This window comes from Bombina bombina, chromosome 6 (genome assembly GCF_027579735.1).
Source record: "Bombina bombina isolate aBomBom1 chromosome 6, aBomBom1.pri, whole genome shotgun sequence".
Taxonomy (NCBI): domain Eukaryota; kingdom Metazoa; phylum Chordata; class Amphibia; order Anura; family Bombinatoridae; genus Bombina; species Bombina bombina.
The window spans coordinates 844,438,727-844,456,821 of record NC_069504.1 but is presented as its reverse complement, the minus strand read 5'-3'; the positions used below and the strand labels follow the sequence as shown (position 1 = coordinate 844,456,821).

At 35.2% G+C, this 18,095-nt stretch overlaps 1 protein-coding gene across 1 annotated transcript in view; it reads right to left on the bottom strand.

The window, feature by feature from the left end:
• Positions 1-18,095, bottom strand: part of LOC128663759 (complement C3) — a 285,067-nt gene that overhangs the window by 97,247 nt on the left and 169,725 nt on the right. The window contains exon 22 of the mRNA XM_053718244.1: positions 13,525-13,591. Within this exon, the coding sequence (XP_053574219.1) occupies positions 13,525-13,591 (67 nt within the window). The remainder of the gene's footprint in view (positions 1-13,524; positions 13,592-18,095) is intronic.

The following is an 18,095-nucleotide window of genomic DNA, read 5'->3' as shown; positions in this document are numbered from 1 at the left end:
TAGAACATACAGCATAAGGGAATACTAAGTACAGAAAACACACAATATAGAACATACAGCATAAGGAATACTAAGTACAGAAAACACACAATATAGAACATACAGCATAAGGAATACTAAGTACAGAAAACACACAATATAGAACATACAGCATAAGGAATACTAAGTACAGAAAACACACAATATAAAAACATACAGCATAAGGAATACTAAGTAGAGAAAACACAATATAAAACATACAGCATAAGGTATACTAAGTACAGAAAACACACAATATAGAACATACAGCATAAGGAATACTAAGTACAGAAAACACACAATATAGAACATACAGCATAAGGAATACAAAGTACAGAAAACACACAATATAGAACATACAGCATAAGAAATACTAAGTACAGAAAACACACAATATAGAACATACAGCATAAGGAATACTAAGTACAGAAAACACACAATATAGAACATACAGCATAAGGAATACTAAGTACAGAAAACACACAATATAGAACATACAGCATAAGGAATACTAAGTACAGAAAGCACACAATATAGAACATACAGCATAAGGAATACTAAGTACAGAAAACACACAATATAGAACATACAGCATAAGGAATACTAAGTACAGAAAACACACAATATAGAACATACAGCATAAGGAATACTAAGTACAGAAAACACACAATATAGAACATACAGCATAAGGAATACTAAGTACAGAAAACACACAATATAGAACATACAGCATAAGGAATACTAAGTACAGAAAACACACAGTATAGAACATACAGCATAAGGAATACTAAGTACAGAAAACACACAATATAGAACATACAGCATAAGGAATACCAAGTACAGAAAACACACAATATAGAACATACAGCATAAGGAATACCAAGTACAGAAAACACACAATATAGAAAATACAGCATAAGGAATACTAAGTACATAAAACACACAATATAGAACATACAGCATAAGGAATACTAAGTACAGAAAACACACAATATAGAACATACAGCATAAGGAATACTAACTACAGAAAACGCACAATATAAAACATACAGCATAAGGAATACTAAGTACAGAAAGCACACAATATAGAACATACAGCATAAGGAATACTAGGTACAGAAAACACACAATATAGAACATACAGCATAAGGAATACTAAGTACAGAAAATACACAATATAGAACATACAGCATAAGGAATACTAAGTACAGAAAACACACAATATAGAACATACAGCATAAGGAATACTAAGTACAGAAAACACACAATATAGAACATACAGCATAAGGAATACTAAGTACAGAAAACACACAATATAGAACATACAGCATAAGGAATACTAAGTTCAGAAAACACAATATAGAACATACAGCATAAGGAATACTAAGTACAGAAAAAACACAATATAGAACATACAACATAAGGAATACTAACTACAGAAAACACACAATATAGAACATACAGCAAAAGGAATACTAAGAACATAAAACACACAATATAGAACATACAGCATAAGGAATACTAAGTACAGAAAACACACAATATAGAACATACAGGATAAGGAATACTAAGTACAGAAAACACACAATATAGAACATACAGCATAAGGAATACTAAGTACAGAAAACACACAATATAGAAAATACAGCATAAGGAATACTAAGTACAGAAAACACAATATAAAACATACAGCATAAGGAATACTAAGTACAGAAAAACACAATATAGAACATACAGCATAAGGAATACTAAGTACAGAGAACACACAATATAGAACATACAGCATAAGGAATACTAAGTACAGAAAACACACAATATAGAACATACAGCATAAGGAATACTAAGTACAGAAAACACACAATATAGAACATACAGCATAAGGAATACTAAGTAGAGAAAACACACAATATAGAACATACAGCATAAGGAATACTAAGTACAGAAAACACACAATATAGAACATACAGCATAAGGAATACTAAGTAAAGAAAACACACAATATAAAACATACAGCATAAGGAATACTAAGTAGAGAAAACACAATATAAAACATACAGCATAAGGTATACTAAGTACAGAAAACACACAATATAGAACATACAGCATAAGGAATACTAAGTACAGAAAACACACAATATAGAACATACAGCATAAGGAATACTAAGTACAGAAAACACACAATATAGAACATACAGCATAAGGAATACTAAGTACAGAAAACACACAATATAGAACATACAGCATAAGGAATACTAAGTACAGAAAACACACAATATAGAACATACAGCATAAGGAATACTAAGTACAGAAAACACACAATATAGAACATACAGCATAAGGAATACTAAGTACAGAAAACACACAATATAGAACATACAGCATAAGGAATACTAAGTACAGAAAACACACAATATAAAACATACAGCATAAGGAATACTAAGTAGGGAAAACACAATATAAAACATACATCATAAGGTATACTAAGTACAGAAAACACACAATATAGAACATACAGCATAAGGAATACAAAGTACAGAAAACACACAATATAGAACATACAGCATAAGAAATACTAAGTACAGAAAACACACAATATAGAACATACAGCATAAGGAATACTAAGTACAGAAAACACACAATATAGAACATACAGCATAAGGAATACTAAGTACAGAAAACACACAATATAGAACATACAGCATAAGGAATACTAAGTACAGAAAACACACAATATAGAACATACAGCATAAGGAATACTAAGTACAGAAAACACACAATATAGAACATACAGCATAAGGAATACTAAGTACAGAAAACACACAATATAGAACATACAGCATAAGGAATACTAAGTACAGAAAACACACAATATAAAACATACAGCATAAGGAGTACTAAGTAGGGAAAACACAATATAAAACATACAGCATAAGGTATACTAAGTACAGAAAACACACAATATAGAACATACAGCATAAGGAATACTAAGTACAGAAAACACGCAATATAGAACATACAGCATAAGGAATACAAAGTACAGAAAACACACAATATAGAACATACAGCATAAGAAATACTAAGTACAGAAAACACACAATATAGAACATACAGCATAAGGAATACTAAGTACAGAAAACACACAATATAGAATATACAGCATAAGGAATACTAAGTACAGAAAACACACAATATAAAACATACAGCATAAGGAATACTAAGTACAGAAAACACAATATAAAACATACAGCATAAGGTATACTAAGTACAGAAAACACACAATATAGAACATACAGCATAAGGAATACTAAGTACAGAAAACACACAATATAGAACATACAGCATAAGGAATACTAAGTACAGAAAACACACAATATAGAACATACAGCATAAGGAATACTAAGTACAGAAAGCACACAAAATAGAACATACAGCATAAGGAATACTAAGTACAGAAAACACACAGTATAGAACATACAGCATAAGGAATACTAAGTACAGAAAACACACAATATAGAACATACAGCATAAGGAATACTAAGTACAGAAAACACACAGTATAGAACATACAGCATAAGGAAAACTAAGTACAGAAAACACACAATATAGAACATACAGCATAAGGAATACTAAGTACAGAAAACACACAATATAGAACATACAGCATAAGGAATACTAAGTACAGAAAACACACAATATAGAACATACAGCATAAGGAATACTAAGTACAGAAAACACACAATATAGAAAATACAGCATATGGAATACTAACTACAGAAAGCACACAATATAGAACATACAGCATAAGAAATACTAAGTACAGAAAGCACACAATATAGAACATACAGCATAAGGAATACTAAGTACAGAAAACACACAATATAGAACATACAGCATGAGGAATACTAAGTACAGAAAGCACACAATATAGAACATACAGCATAAGTAATACTAAGTACAGAAAACACACAGTATAGAACATACAGCATAAGGAATACTAAGTACAGAAAAAACACAATATAGAACATACAGCATAAGGAATACTAAGTACAGAAAACACACAATATAGAACATACAGCATAAGGAATACAAAGTACAGAAAACACACAATATAGAACATACAGCATAAGAAATACTAAGTACAGAAAACACACAATATAGAACATACAGCATAAGGAATACTAAGTACAGAAAACACACAATATAGAACATACAGCATAAGGAATACTAAGTACAGAAAACACACAATATAAAACATACAGCATAAGGAATACTAAGTACAGAAAACACAATATAAAACATACAGCATAAGGTATACTAAGTACAGAAAACACACAATATAGAACATACAGCATAAGGAATACTAAGTACAGAAAACACACAATATAGAACATACAGCATAAGGAATACTAAGTACAGAAAACACACAATATAGAACATACAGCATAAGGAATACTAAGTACAGAAAGCACACAATATAGAACATACAGCATAAGGAATACTAAGTACAGAAAACACACAGTATAGAACATACAGCATAAGGAATACTAAGTACAGAAAACACACAATATAGAACATACAGCATAAGGAATACTAAGTACAGAAAACACACAGTATAGAACATACAGCATAAGGAATACTAAGTACAGAAAACACACAATATAGAACATACAGCATAAGGAATACTAAGTACAGAAAACACACAATATCGAACATACAGCATAAGGAATACTAAGTACAGAAAACACACAATATAGAACATACAGCATAAGGAATACTAAGTACAGAAAACACACAATATAGAAAATACAGCATAAGGAATACTAACTACAGAAAACACACAATATAGAACATACAGCATAAGAAATACTAAGTACAGAAAACACACAATATAGAACATACAGCATAAGGAATACTAAGTACAGAAAGCACACAATATAGAACATACAGCATAAGGAATACTAAGTACAGAAAGCACACAATATAGAACATACAGCATAAGTAATACTAAGTACAGAAAACACACAGTATAGAACATACAGCATAAGGAATACTAAGTACAGAAAACACACAATATAGAACATACAGCATAAGGAATACTAAGTACAGAAAACACACAATATAGAACATACAGCATAAGGAATACTAAGTACAGAAAACACACAATATAGAACATACAGCATAAGGAATACTAAGTACAGAAAACACACAATATAGAAAATACAGCATAAGGAATACTAACTACAGAAAACACACAATATAGAACATACAGCATAAGGAATACTAAGTACAGAAAACACACAATATAGAACATACAGCATAAGGAATACTAAGTACAGAAAACACACAATATAAAACATACAGCATAAGGAATACTAAGTACAGAAAACACACAATATAGAACATACAGCATAAGGAATACTAAGTACAGAAAACACACAATATAGAACATACAGCATAAGGAATAATAAGTACAGAAAACACACAATATAGAACATACAGCATAAGGAATACTAAGAACAGAAAACACACAATATAGAACGTTTGTATTGAAAATTCTGACCTAATAGAATGTGCAATACAAAGAAGGGGGAAGACAAGGACTGCAAATCACCCCTGTCTTCTATTTTGCACCCCCATTTCGGCTGAGGGGGAGGGTAAAAAAGCTAAAAATGAATACTCCCTGCCCCTGTGCTTTTAGGAGGCCATGTCCCACAACTACCTAACCACACACCTAGACCACCTGGCTCTGCCCTCAGAACACCAAAATTCCACTTCCCCCTCCCCAATGAGCACTCCAGGACTGGACTGGTGATGGGGCATACAGGGCAATCTCCAGTGGGCCAGGTTCTTATGTGGGCCTTGCTGCTATATACCACCCTCCCTTAATATTGGTAAAAATAGGAAAACTGTTACAATCTGCCTATTTTGTAAAGCAGAAAATATTTTTTTTCTTTTTTGTTAAGCAGAGGTGCTACCGGATGAGAGATCTCTGGTATTATGGCTACTAAGCTAACAGAGGTCTAACTGACGTGGGCTGCTCTGCTTATTTTTGGTCCAATTCCAGTCCTGGAATACACCTCCACTTTCCCTGTCTCCATATGTGGAACATCTGTGACACCACCCAGGAGTGCCCCCCCCATATAGTAAGGTTTTTGGAACCACCTCTGTAATCACAGAGTAAAGAGAATGCAGAACACAGAAGGAAAAATGCAGATCACTGTAGAATACATAATATGCTGAATACAAAATACATAATATACTGTAGATAAAACGGATAAGATGATTAAGAGAATACAGAACATAAATCAAAGAAAAATAGAAAACAACACGAATTTAGAGCAGAAATTATTAATAACGTTTAACAAATAACTGTAGATGCAAGAAAACACAGATCCCAGAACATAACGCAGGGAGAATATGGGGAGCAAAGTAGGCAGAGCAGGCAAAAAAGAACACAAACGAATATAGAACATACAGCATAAGTAATACTAAGTACAGAAAACACACAGTATAGAACATACAGCATAAGGAATACTAAGTACAGAAAACACACAATATAGAACATACAGCATAAGGAATACTAAGTACAGAAAACACACAATATAGAACATACAGCATAAGGAATACTAAGTACAGAAAACACACAATATAGAACATACAGCATAAGGAATACTAACTACAGAAAACACACAATATAGAACATACAGCATAAGGAATACTAAGTACAGAAAACACACAATATAGAAAATACAGCATAAGGAATACTAACTACAGAAAACACACAATATAGAACATACAGCATAAGGAATACTAAGTACTGAAAACACACAATATAGAACATACAGCATAAGGAATACTAAGTACAGAAAACACACAATATAAAACATACAGCATAAGGAATACTAAGTACAGAAAACACACAATATAGAACATACAGCATAAGGAATACTAAGTACAGAAAACACACAATACAGAACATACAGCATAAGGAATACTAAGAACAGAAAACGCACAATATAGAACGTTTGTATTGAAAATTCTGACCTAATAGAATGTGCAATATAAAGAAGGGGGAAGGCAAGGACTGCAAATCACCCCTGTCTTCTATTTTGCACCCCCATTTCGGCTGAGGGGGAGGGTAAAAAAGCTAAAAATGAATACTCCCTGCCCCTGTGCTTTTAGGAGGCCATGTCCCACAACTACCTAACCACACACCTAGACCACCTGGCTCTGCTCTCAGAACACCAAAATTCCACTTCCCCCTCCCCAATGAGCACTCCAGGACCGGACTGGTGATGGGGCATACAGGGCAATCTCCAGTGGGCCAGGATCTTATGTGGGCCTTGCTGCTATATACCACCCTCTCTTAATATTGGTAAAAATAGGAAAACTGTTACAATCTGCCTATTTTGTAAAGCAGAAAATATTTTTTTTCTTTTTTGTTAAGCAGAGGTGCTACCGGATGAGAGATCTCTGGTATTATGGTTACTAAGCTAACAGAGGTCTAACTGATGTGGGCTGCTCTGCTTATTTTTGGTCCAATTCCAGTCCTGGAATACACCTCCACTTTCCCTGTCTCCATATGTGGAACATCTGTGACACCACCCAGGAGTGCCCCCCCCCCATATAGTAAGGTTTTTGGAACCACCTCTGTAATCACAGAGTAAAGAGAATGCAGAACACAGAAGGAAAAATGCAGATCACTGTAGAATACATAATATGCTGAATACAAAATACATAATATACTGTAGATAAAACGGATAAGATGATTAAGAGAATACAGAACATAAATCAAAGAAAAATAGAAAACAACACGAATTTAGAGCAGAAATTATTAATAACGTTTAACAAATAACTGTAGATGCAAGAAAACACAGATCCCAGAACATAACGCGGGGAGAATATGGGGAGCAAAGTAGGCAGAGCAGGCAAAAAAGAACACAAACGGCTAGATTTAGAGTTTTGTCGGTAACGAGCCGAGTAGCTAACGCTGGCTTTTTTTCCCCCGCACCTTTTAAATACCGCTGGTATTTAGAGTTCACAGAAGGGCTGCGTTAGGCTCCAAAAAGGGAGCGTATAGCATAATTTACCACCACTGCAACTCTAAATACCAGCGGTGCTTACGGACGCGGCCAGCTTCAAAAACGTGCTCGTGCACGATTCCCCCATAGGAAACAATGGGACAGTTTGAGCTGAAAAAAAACCTAACACCTGCAAAAAAGCAGCGTTCAGCTCCTAAGGCAGCCCCATTGTTTCCTATGGGGAAACACTTCCTAAGTCTGCACCTAACACCCTAACATGTACCCCGAGTCTAAACACCCCTAACCTTACACTTATTAACCCCTAATCTGCCGCCCCCGCTATCGCTGATCCCTGCATATTATTATTAACCCCTAATCTGCCGCTCCGTACACCGCCACCACCTACGTTATCTCTATGTACCCCTAATCTGCTGCCCCTAACACCGCCGACCCCTATATTATATTTATTAACCCCTAATCTGCCCCCCTCAACGTCGCCGACACCTACCTACACTTATTAACCCCTAATCTAGCGACCGGACCTCGCCGCTACTATAATAAAGTTATTAACCCCTAATCCGCCTCTCTCCCACCTCAATAACCCTATAATAAATAGTATTAACCCCTAATCTGCCGACCGGACCTCACCGCTACTATAATAAATGTATTAACCCCTAAAGCTAAGTCTAACCCTAACCCTAACACCCCCCTAAGTTAAATATAATTTTATGCTAACTAAATAAATTAAATCTTATTAAATAAATTATTCCTATTTAAAGCTAAATACTTACCTGTAAAATAAATCCTAATATAGCTACAATATAAATTATAATTATATTGTAGCTATTTTAGGATTAATATTTATTTTACAGGCAACTTTGTATTTATTTTAACCAGGTACAATAGCTATTAAATAGTTAATAACTATTTAATAGCTACCTAGTTAAAATAATTACAAAATTACCTGTAAAATAAATCCTAACCTAAGTTACAATTAAACCTAACACTACACTATCAATAAATTAATTAAATAAAATACCTACAATTATCTACAATTAAACCTAACACTACACTATCAATAAATTAATTAAATACAATACCTACAAATAAATACAATTAAATAAACTAACTAAAGTACAAAAAATAAAAACCGATCGGTCCAGGCTCCGATGTCTTGATCCAAGCCCAATCGGGGGCTGAAGACGTCCATCCTCCGGCTGAAGTCTTGATCCAGGCGGCGGCTGAAGAAGTCCATCTTCGTGCAGAAGTCTTCATCCTATCCGGGCCGGCAAACATCTTCATCCAAGCGGCATCTTCTATGTTCTTCCATCCGATGACGAGCGCCTCTGTCTTCAAGACCTCCGGCGTGGATCCATCCTCTTCTTCCGACGACTAGACGACGAATGAAGGTTCCTTTAAGGGACGTCATCCAAGATGGCGTCCCTCGAATTCCGATTGGCTGATAGGATTCTATCAGCCAATCGGAATTAAGCTAGGAAAATTCTGATTGGCTGATGGAATCAGCCAATCAGATTTAAGTTCAATCCGATTGGCTGATCCAATCAGCCAATCAGATTGAGCTCGCATTCTATTGGCTGTTCCGATCAGTCAATAGAATGTGAGCTCAATCTGATTGGCTGATCCAATCAGCCAATCGGATTGAACTTGAATCTGATTGGCTGATTCCATTAGCCAATCAGAATTTTCCTACCTTAATTCCGATTGGCTGATAGAATCCTATCAGCCAATCGGAATTCGAGTGACACCATCTTGGATGACGTCCCTTAAAGGAACCTTCATTCGTCGTCTAGTCGTCGGAAGAAGAGGATGGATCCGCGCCGGAGGTCTTGAAGATGGAGCCGCTCGTCATCGGATGGAAGAACATAGAAGATGCCGCTTGGATGAAGATGTTTGCCGGTCCGGATGTCCTCTTTTGCCCGGATAGGATGAAGACTTCTGCCCGAAGATGGACTTCTTCAGCCGCCGCCTGGATCAAGACTTCAGCCGGAGGATGTTAGGTTTATTTAAGGGGGGTTTGGGTTAGATTAGGGGTATGTGGGTGGTTGGTTGGTTGTAATGTTGGGGGGGGGTATTGTATGTTTTTTTTTCCAGGCAAAAGAGCTGAATTCTTTGGGGCATGCCCCGCAAAAGGCCCTTTTAAGGGCTGGTAAGGTAAAAGAGCTTTTCTATTTTAATTTTAGAATAGGGTAGGGCATTTTTTATTTTGGGGGGCTTTGTTATTTTATTAGGGGGCTTAGAGTAGGTGTAATTAGTTTAAAATTGTTGTAATATTTTTCTAATGTTTGTAAATATTTTTTTATTTTTTGTAACTTAGTTCTTTTTTATTTTTTGTACTTTAGTTAGTTTATTTAATTGTATTTATTTGTAGGTATTGTATTTAATTAATTTATTGATAGTGTAGTGTTAGGTTTAATTGTAACTTAGGTTAGGATTTATTTTACAGGTAATTTTGTAATTATTTTAACTAGGTAACTATTAAATAGTTATTATCTATTTAATAGCTATTGTACCTGGTTAAAATAAATACAAAGTTGCCTGTAAAATAAATATTAATCCTAAAATAGCTACAATATAATTATAATTTATATCGTAGCTATATTAGGATTTATTTTACAGGTAAGTATTTAGCTTTAAATAGGAATAATTTATTTAATAAGAGTTACTTTATTTCGTTAGATTTAAATTATATTTAACTTAGGGGGGTGTTAGGGTTAGACTTAGCTTTAGGGGTTAATACATTTATTAGAGTAGCGGTGAGGTCCGGTCGGCAGATTAGGGGTTAATAATTGTAGGTAGGTGGAGGCGACGTTGGGGGCGGCAGATTAGGGGTTAATAAATATAATATAGGGGTTGGCGGTGTTAGGGGCAGCAGATTAGGGGTACATAGGGATAATGTAGGTGACGGCAGTGTGCGGTCGGCAGATTAGGGGTTAAAAAAAAATAATAGAGTGGCGGCGATGTGGGGGGGCCTCGGTTTAGGGGTACATAGGTAGTTTATGGGTGTTAGTGTACTTTAGAGCACAGTAGTTAAGAGCTTTATGAACCGGCATTAGGCCAGAAAGCTCTTAACTCCTGGATTTTTTCTGCAGCTGGAGTCTTGTCGTTAGATTTCTAATGCTCACTTCAGCCACGACTCTAAATACCGGCGTTAGAAAGATCCCATTGAAAAGATAGGATACGCAAATGGCGTAGGGGGATCTGCGGTATGGAAAAGTTGCGGCTGCAAACTAAAAAATATTTAATATTTAAATATTAAAACATTCTTCCCGTATTTTTCCTCATTTTTAATCGATTTTTAATCAATTTTTAATTCATTTTTATCAGGGAACAATTACTCCTGATCTTATTGTGAGAAATGAATTCTTTGTAATCTTTTCCTGGTGATGAATATTTAGGATTGTATAATGTTCATGCTTCTGTCTGTTTTTAAAAAAAATCATATGAATTATGTTAAATGTATCTTAATGGAAATTCATACTTTTGGATGTTTTCTTTTAAAGTTATAATTCAGTTCAAAGTATATATAGGGCATAGTTATCAAGTATTTTTACCAACAGTAGTATATGTTGACTATAGACATATATAAATTTTTTAAAATGTGGATCAATTGTTCATTCGCTATATATGAAACATGTATTTTGCCGTGATATGAATTTACCAGCATGTATTTTAATTATTGAGACTTTCTTTATAAGTGCCTTAGAATTTGGGGTTTTAGGACCCTGAGGTATCCGGCGGTGTTTTGAACAGAAAGACATTTAACCAATAGGTTAATAATGGAGGGTTTATATTGAAAGGTTTCAAGGCTAACCGGTATCACGATACCTATTATTCTCCCTGAGGAAGTCTGCACGATAGCAGATGAAACGCGTTGGTGTATTTGCAGAGGAGTTGTGACCTTTCTGAGGATCCGTAGTCCCTAGTCCTAAGAGGAATACGCTCACAGGGCTTCCGGATTTTGCACAGCAAACCTCCCCCTAAAACTTTCTAAGTTCCGGCGGACACGGAAAACGAACTGTATTATCACAGAAGGGAGAGTGTTTCTGAAATTTTGAATATTGAGGACGAAAGTCGTGTTTTGATGTTTTGAAATGCTATTTTTAATAATAAACATTGTAAGTGTGAAATTTTAGAGCGCTGGTGTCACTGTGTTTATTATTGCACTTGAGTCCTGTTTGCGCTTTTTTCTTTCAGTTGGAGAGAGCGTTAGACCCTTTCCTGACTGACTCCAAATACCAGCGAGCGGCCAAAACCAGCGTTAGGAGCCTCTAACGCTGGTTTTGACGGCTAACGCCAAACTCTAAATCTAGGCGAAAGTAAATAGCTGTGTGTAAATTAGACACATTCAACTCAAGAATTTTATTTTTCATATAAAAAAGCAGCAATAAGTGCTTGGGAAAAAAAGTTTTTGGTAAACTTATTTTGAAACCAACAGAGTGTGTTTGCAGCTCCTCCTTAGGGACAGGCTGTTCATTGGCTGATATAATTAACTCCCACAATTGTATTGGTGTACAGTGACACATCTTCAAAAACATAAAAACTAATACCTTTTTTTTTATTCAGCACAGGAATTTTTCAAAAGCAAAACAAATTAAAGGGATATGAAACCCAAAAGATTTATTTTGTTATTTAGACAGACCATATCATTTTAAAATAGTTATCACATTTGCTGAAAAGATACTTAGGTAGGTGTATGGAGCACTACCTCGCAGGAAGTAGTGCTGCTATCTAGTGGTCTTGCTAATGTATAACATTCTAGCAAAACTGCTGCTATATAGTGCTCCAGACAGGTGCATGCTCCTAAGCTTACATACCTGGTTTTTAACAAAAGATACCAAGAGAATGAAGAAAAATAGATAATAGAATTTAGTTAGATCATTATTTAAAATGGCACGTGTCCCTTTATAATAATCACTTTAAGTTGTTTTTAAAGGGACAGTAAACACTTTGTACGTAAATTGTTTTTGCAGTGTTCCAACATACAAACAAATCTTGTTTGCTGCAATTGTTCTTATTGGTCTATCTACCTACCACTTTCCTTAACTGGTGTAGCCAATCTGGACTTGAGTCTGAAGATGACAGGGCTTGCCACAGTTATTGTGTTAACACAATTTTCATTGTCTGGCTTCAGCATAAATGAAAAGATAATAAACTCAAACTAGGAACAGATATGAGGCAAGGTTTGGCTTGTGAAGCCTGCCATGTGTTTGTCTAGTTTTCTGTTTTTAGACTTATAAATTACAGGAAAGGACAGCAAAATAAATACTGAAAATATATTGTATAGTTATTTTACGATGCATTATTAAGCATTTTATATTACAATTTTAAAAGTGTTTACTTTCCCTTTAAGGGGAATAAAGAGATGTGTGCAGGCCTGGAGACAATACAGATAGATGCAGCTAAACAGAGGACAACCTAGAAAAAAGACACATAATAGAGATGGAGAAAAAAAGATCAAATGTACCTGTTTCATAACGTCTTGGGTCCAGAATAACACTCTGGATATTTTTACGGACTTTCATTCCCTCTGGCTGTAAGAAATCAGAATTTGAAATACTTATAATTCAGCACATTGTTGCAAGCACTGCTGCCATAAATTGCTAAAGGCACGTGCACACTTCTGAAGTCCTGAAAGCTTAGTTAGGAATACTCTTCAACAAAGTAAATAAAGAAAACAAAGCAAATTATATATTATTATGTTAATAGACGTAAACTTGAGAGCTGTTTAAAATTGTATGCTCTATCTGAATCAAGTTTATTAAATCTTGAATATGAAATCACAAAGGCAAATCAGTGACTGAATCATGTGATCTGACTGCGACATATGATCATATAATAATATGCTGTCAATAATTATAAATCAACCACCATTACTAATTGTCAAGTACTTATTTAGATAGTCCAGTATTTTAAAGGAACATGAAACCCAATTTTCTTTGTTTCAGGATTCAGATAGAGCATAGGATTTTAAACAACTTTATATTCTTCTATTAACAAATTTGCTTTGTCCCCTTTATATCCCTTGCTGAAGGAGCAGCAATGTACTACTGAGAGACAACTAAACACATCTAGTCAGCCAATCACGAGAGCGTATGATATGAACATATTATTTTTCAACAATGCATACCAAAAGAACAAAGTAAATTTGAATAAATAAATGTGAATTTAAAAGTGTCTTAAAATGACATGTTCTATATGACTATATTTCCTATCCCTTTAACTGCTTATATCTGACAGGGACTACAGCCATCAGGCTTTGATCTGAGGTCCAATGGCTGATTACAGGGCAAATAGTCTGAGGGCTGTGACACACTGAGAGCGGCGTGCAATGTGATAATGCAGCTGTGCACGCTCAGTGTGTCCTGCCTTTTCATCTCTGAGCACTCAGCTGCGTCAGGTCGCGTAGCTGAGTGCTCAGAGTTGAAATATTTGAACTTGAGAAGCGATGCGACGCAGCGCAAAGCAGATATTTCTCCTCGAGCCGCATTGCTTGCAGTGTGTCACAGCCTTAAAGGGACAGTCTACTCCAGAATTGTTATTGTTTAAAAAGATAGATAATCCCTTTATTACCCATTCCCCAGTTTTACATAAGCAACACGGTTATATTAATACACTTTTTACCTCTGTGATTATCTTGTATCTAAGCCTCTGCAGACTGCCCCCTTAACTCAGTCCTTTCACAGACATGCAATTTAGCCAATCAGTGCAGACTCTTAAATAGCTCCATGGGAATGTGAGCACAATGTTACCTATATGGCACACATGAGCTAGCTCTGTCTAACTGTGAAAAACTGTTAAAATGCCCTGAGATAGGAGGTGGTTTTTAACAGTTTAGAAATCAGTTTGAGTCTAACTAGGTTTAACTTGCAGCAAAGAATACCAAAAGAACAAAGCAAATTTTATGATAAAAGTAAATTGGAAAGTTGTTTAAAATTGCATGCCCTATCTGAATCATGAAAGTTTAATTTTGACTAGACTGTCCCTTTAAGGTCTGACATGGGCATGTAACTAACAGGGACTATCTTGTCGGATCTGAGATTCAATATGGGGATATGGTTGATACGTAGGAGCTGCAGACCCATTAGATTTAGTCTAGATCTTATCATAACCCCACTTGACCATTTCCCAGAATCACCCAACAGTGGATGACAGCTAACAACCCTAGTTATAAAGCTAATAAATAATAGTAAGTCTACTTGTTACATTGTGTGATGTGACTCATATATAAGAATGTAGTTGATGATATAAATGATTCATTCATAAAAATTAAAGGGACATTCTAATACAAAACTATACTCTCACAATCATTGGGATCATGTCATTCTTTTATTACCGACTATAACTAACTAGTTTGGCTGAATGTTTTCTGCAGATAGAGCTTTTTGAATATCGCTCTGTATTGTCAGTGTGTTTTTTTCCAATGATCACAATTCCCAAATGTTTCTGCCATTAATACCCATAAAGCTCAAAATCGTTACCTCCCCAAAACAACAAAGAATTATTATCAGACTCACTAATCTCATGATCTTGTAATTAAAAAATGCCATGCGCATTATTAAAAACAAACAAAATGGCAATTTTACAGGTTTAGTGATTACATCACAGTTTGAAGGGCCGCCTTGTAGTATCACCAATAGGTGATATGTGTGTAAATAACCTGTTGTGCTCTAAAACCGTAGGTATATGTATATATGTCTTAAAGGGACACTAAATATTGGGTACTACTACAGTAGCTTGGTTTCCACTCACTGTACTATTGTTTTTCATTCTCTGATTGCTTCTCTCTTCAAAGCTATTCTCTTATTTTATCTCTTCAATAGTGATGTTGGTGACATTCTGCCTGTTGACACTGGGCACCGCCATCTTGCAATTTAAAGGGACATTCTAGTCAAAATGTAAAAACCCATAGATGAACTGCATCTTTGCATGGAATCATACTTACAGTATACATCATTGGCAAAAATGCTTCTAGTAAAAGTTATCACTGTTTCAGTGTTAGCATTTTTCTCTGCACGTGCATGTGAAGCATAGCTAGATATTCTCAGTGCACCAGCATTTTAAATACTGCAGCTGCTCAGCACACACCAGTGGAGCTTGTATCATGTCAGCAAATAACAAATTAAGTTATTAGCAGATGGTACAAACGTTGTAGGCTCTCTGAGAAAGTGCTGTGTTTAAAATGCTGGTGCACGGAGCATACATAAACACACCTTTAAACAGCTATAGCTTTTAATGTGTGTATATTGCAAAAATGATTCTTATTAAAAACTGAAATACATTCACGTGGATTCCAATTTTGGCTGGAATGTCTCTAAGTATTTTTGTACCTCGAGATAAAAGCAATGCCCATTCACAGATCCGTGAGTGGGAGCTTTAGATTTTTGCAGTCGCTGCATTGATCAATATTATTCCTGAGGGCTTTTTTATATTTGTTATGTAACTTCTAAACTATGTAAACAATAGAAAAATTTAACTTTTGCTTTCTATTGTGCAGGCTTATCCAAAGTGCAAGGTACAGCTGTCTAAAAGCCAGTAACATCACTGATCTGCAATCATGCACTGCTTCTGTCACAGGATGCAAGAATACATGTAAAACAAGATGGCGGCGGCCCAGTATAAAGGTGCAAAGCTTTACCAACTGGATTCTGTAATGAGTAAAAATATGAGAACAACTTTAAAGGGAGTTGTAGGTACAGGAGGAAAAACAATAGCCCAGTGAGAAGTAATCGTGCTTCTGTAGTTGTACCCAGCAGTTTAAAAAGCGATTGTAATGGTCCTTAATGGGACATTAAAGGGCTTGTTTATTCAAATGTCATTAAACAATAATCGTTTCTATGTAAATTGTGCAAACCTACAAATGTTGCAAATCAAATAGCTAGTTTAGGTTATTTTCAACATTTTGAAGATAAGTAAAGATTCTTTTTTGCCTCTCTAGGAAGAACAAAGTAATTTCTTTTCATATAATATAATATATTAATGTTTTTTTTTTATTAATGCATGAAAATTGTATATGTTTTAAAAGTAGACAACCACAGGTATTGATATAGGCCCATTTTGGTATATTTTATACCATTATTTTGTCTGCCAAGTACGATCATATAAAAAAATATTGTTCCCAATTTTTTTGCAACCTTTGGGTATCTCACTGAAATTATTTACACACAACTACTGGAGTTACAAGACACATGGTTGTAAAAGCTTCTCTGGGTTCCCCTTTGTTAATAAATAGCAGACATGCATGGTGTTGCCATTGGTTTTTGGCAATTAGAAGGCCGCTAATTGCAGCTCCGCACCACACTTTTGAAATTCCTGACAGTGAAGGGGTTAATCAGTTATCTTGTAAGCTACATATTTGCTGTCGTGTAGGGATTACCCTCCCACCTGACATCTTGCATCCACTGATCTCTACCTGATCTCTCCCAAACAGCTCTCACCTTTCCCCCCACTGGTCACCACCATCTTAGGTACTGTCAGAAAGTGTGCCAGAATGCAGTTTATGTTTTTTATTTTTAAATATTTATTTATTTTTAAATTTATGTAGTGTAGTGATCTCTCCTAAGCCTTCCATCTTCCTGATTCCCCCAACAGTTCTCTTACCCTCTTCCCTTCTACCGTCCCCCGCCATGTTTGTTAATTGCAGCCAGTCTGACATTAAAAGATTATATTTTTTTAAAATGTTATTTTATATTATTGTTCATTTTATAATTTTCTATAGTGTAGGGATTTCCCTTATCAGACCCATCTCCTCCTCCAAGCAATTACTTTTTCTCTGTAGAGTAGAGATCCTTACTCACCCTCCCACTTCCCTTATCCCCCCAACAACTCTCTTACCTTTCCCCCTCCCGCTGTTCCCCTCCCCACCATGTTTATTACTGGCAGCCAGTCTGCCATTAACAAATTATAATTTGTTTACATTTTATTTTAGATTATTGTTCATTTTATAATTTTTCTACAGTGAAGGGATCCCCCATCACCAGTCCCACCTACCCCTCCAAGCAATTATTTTTTTCCTGTAGTGTAGGGTCCCACTTCCCC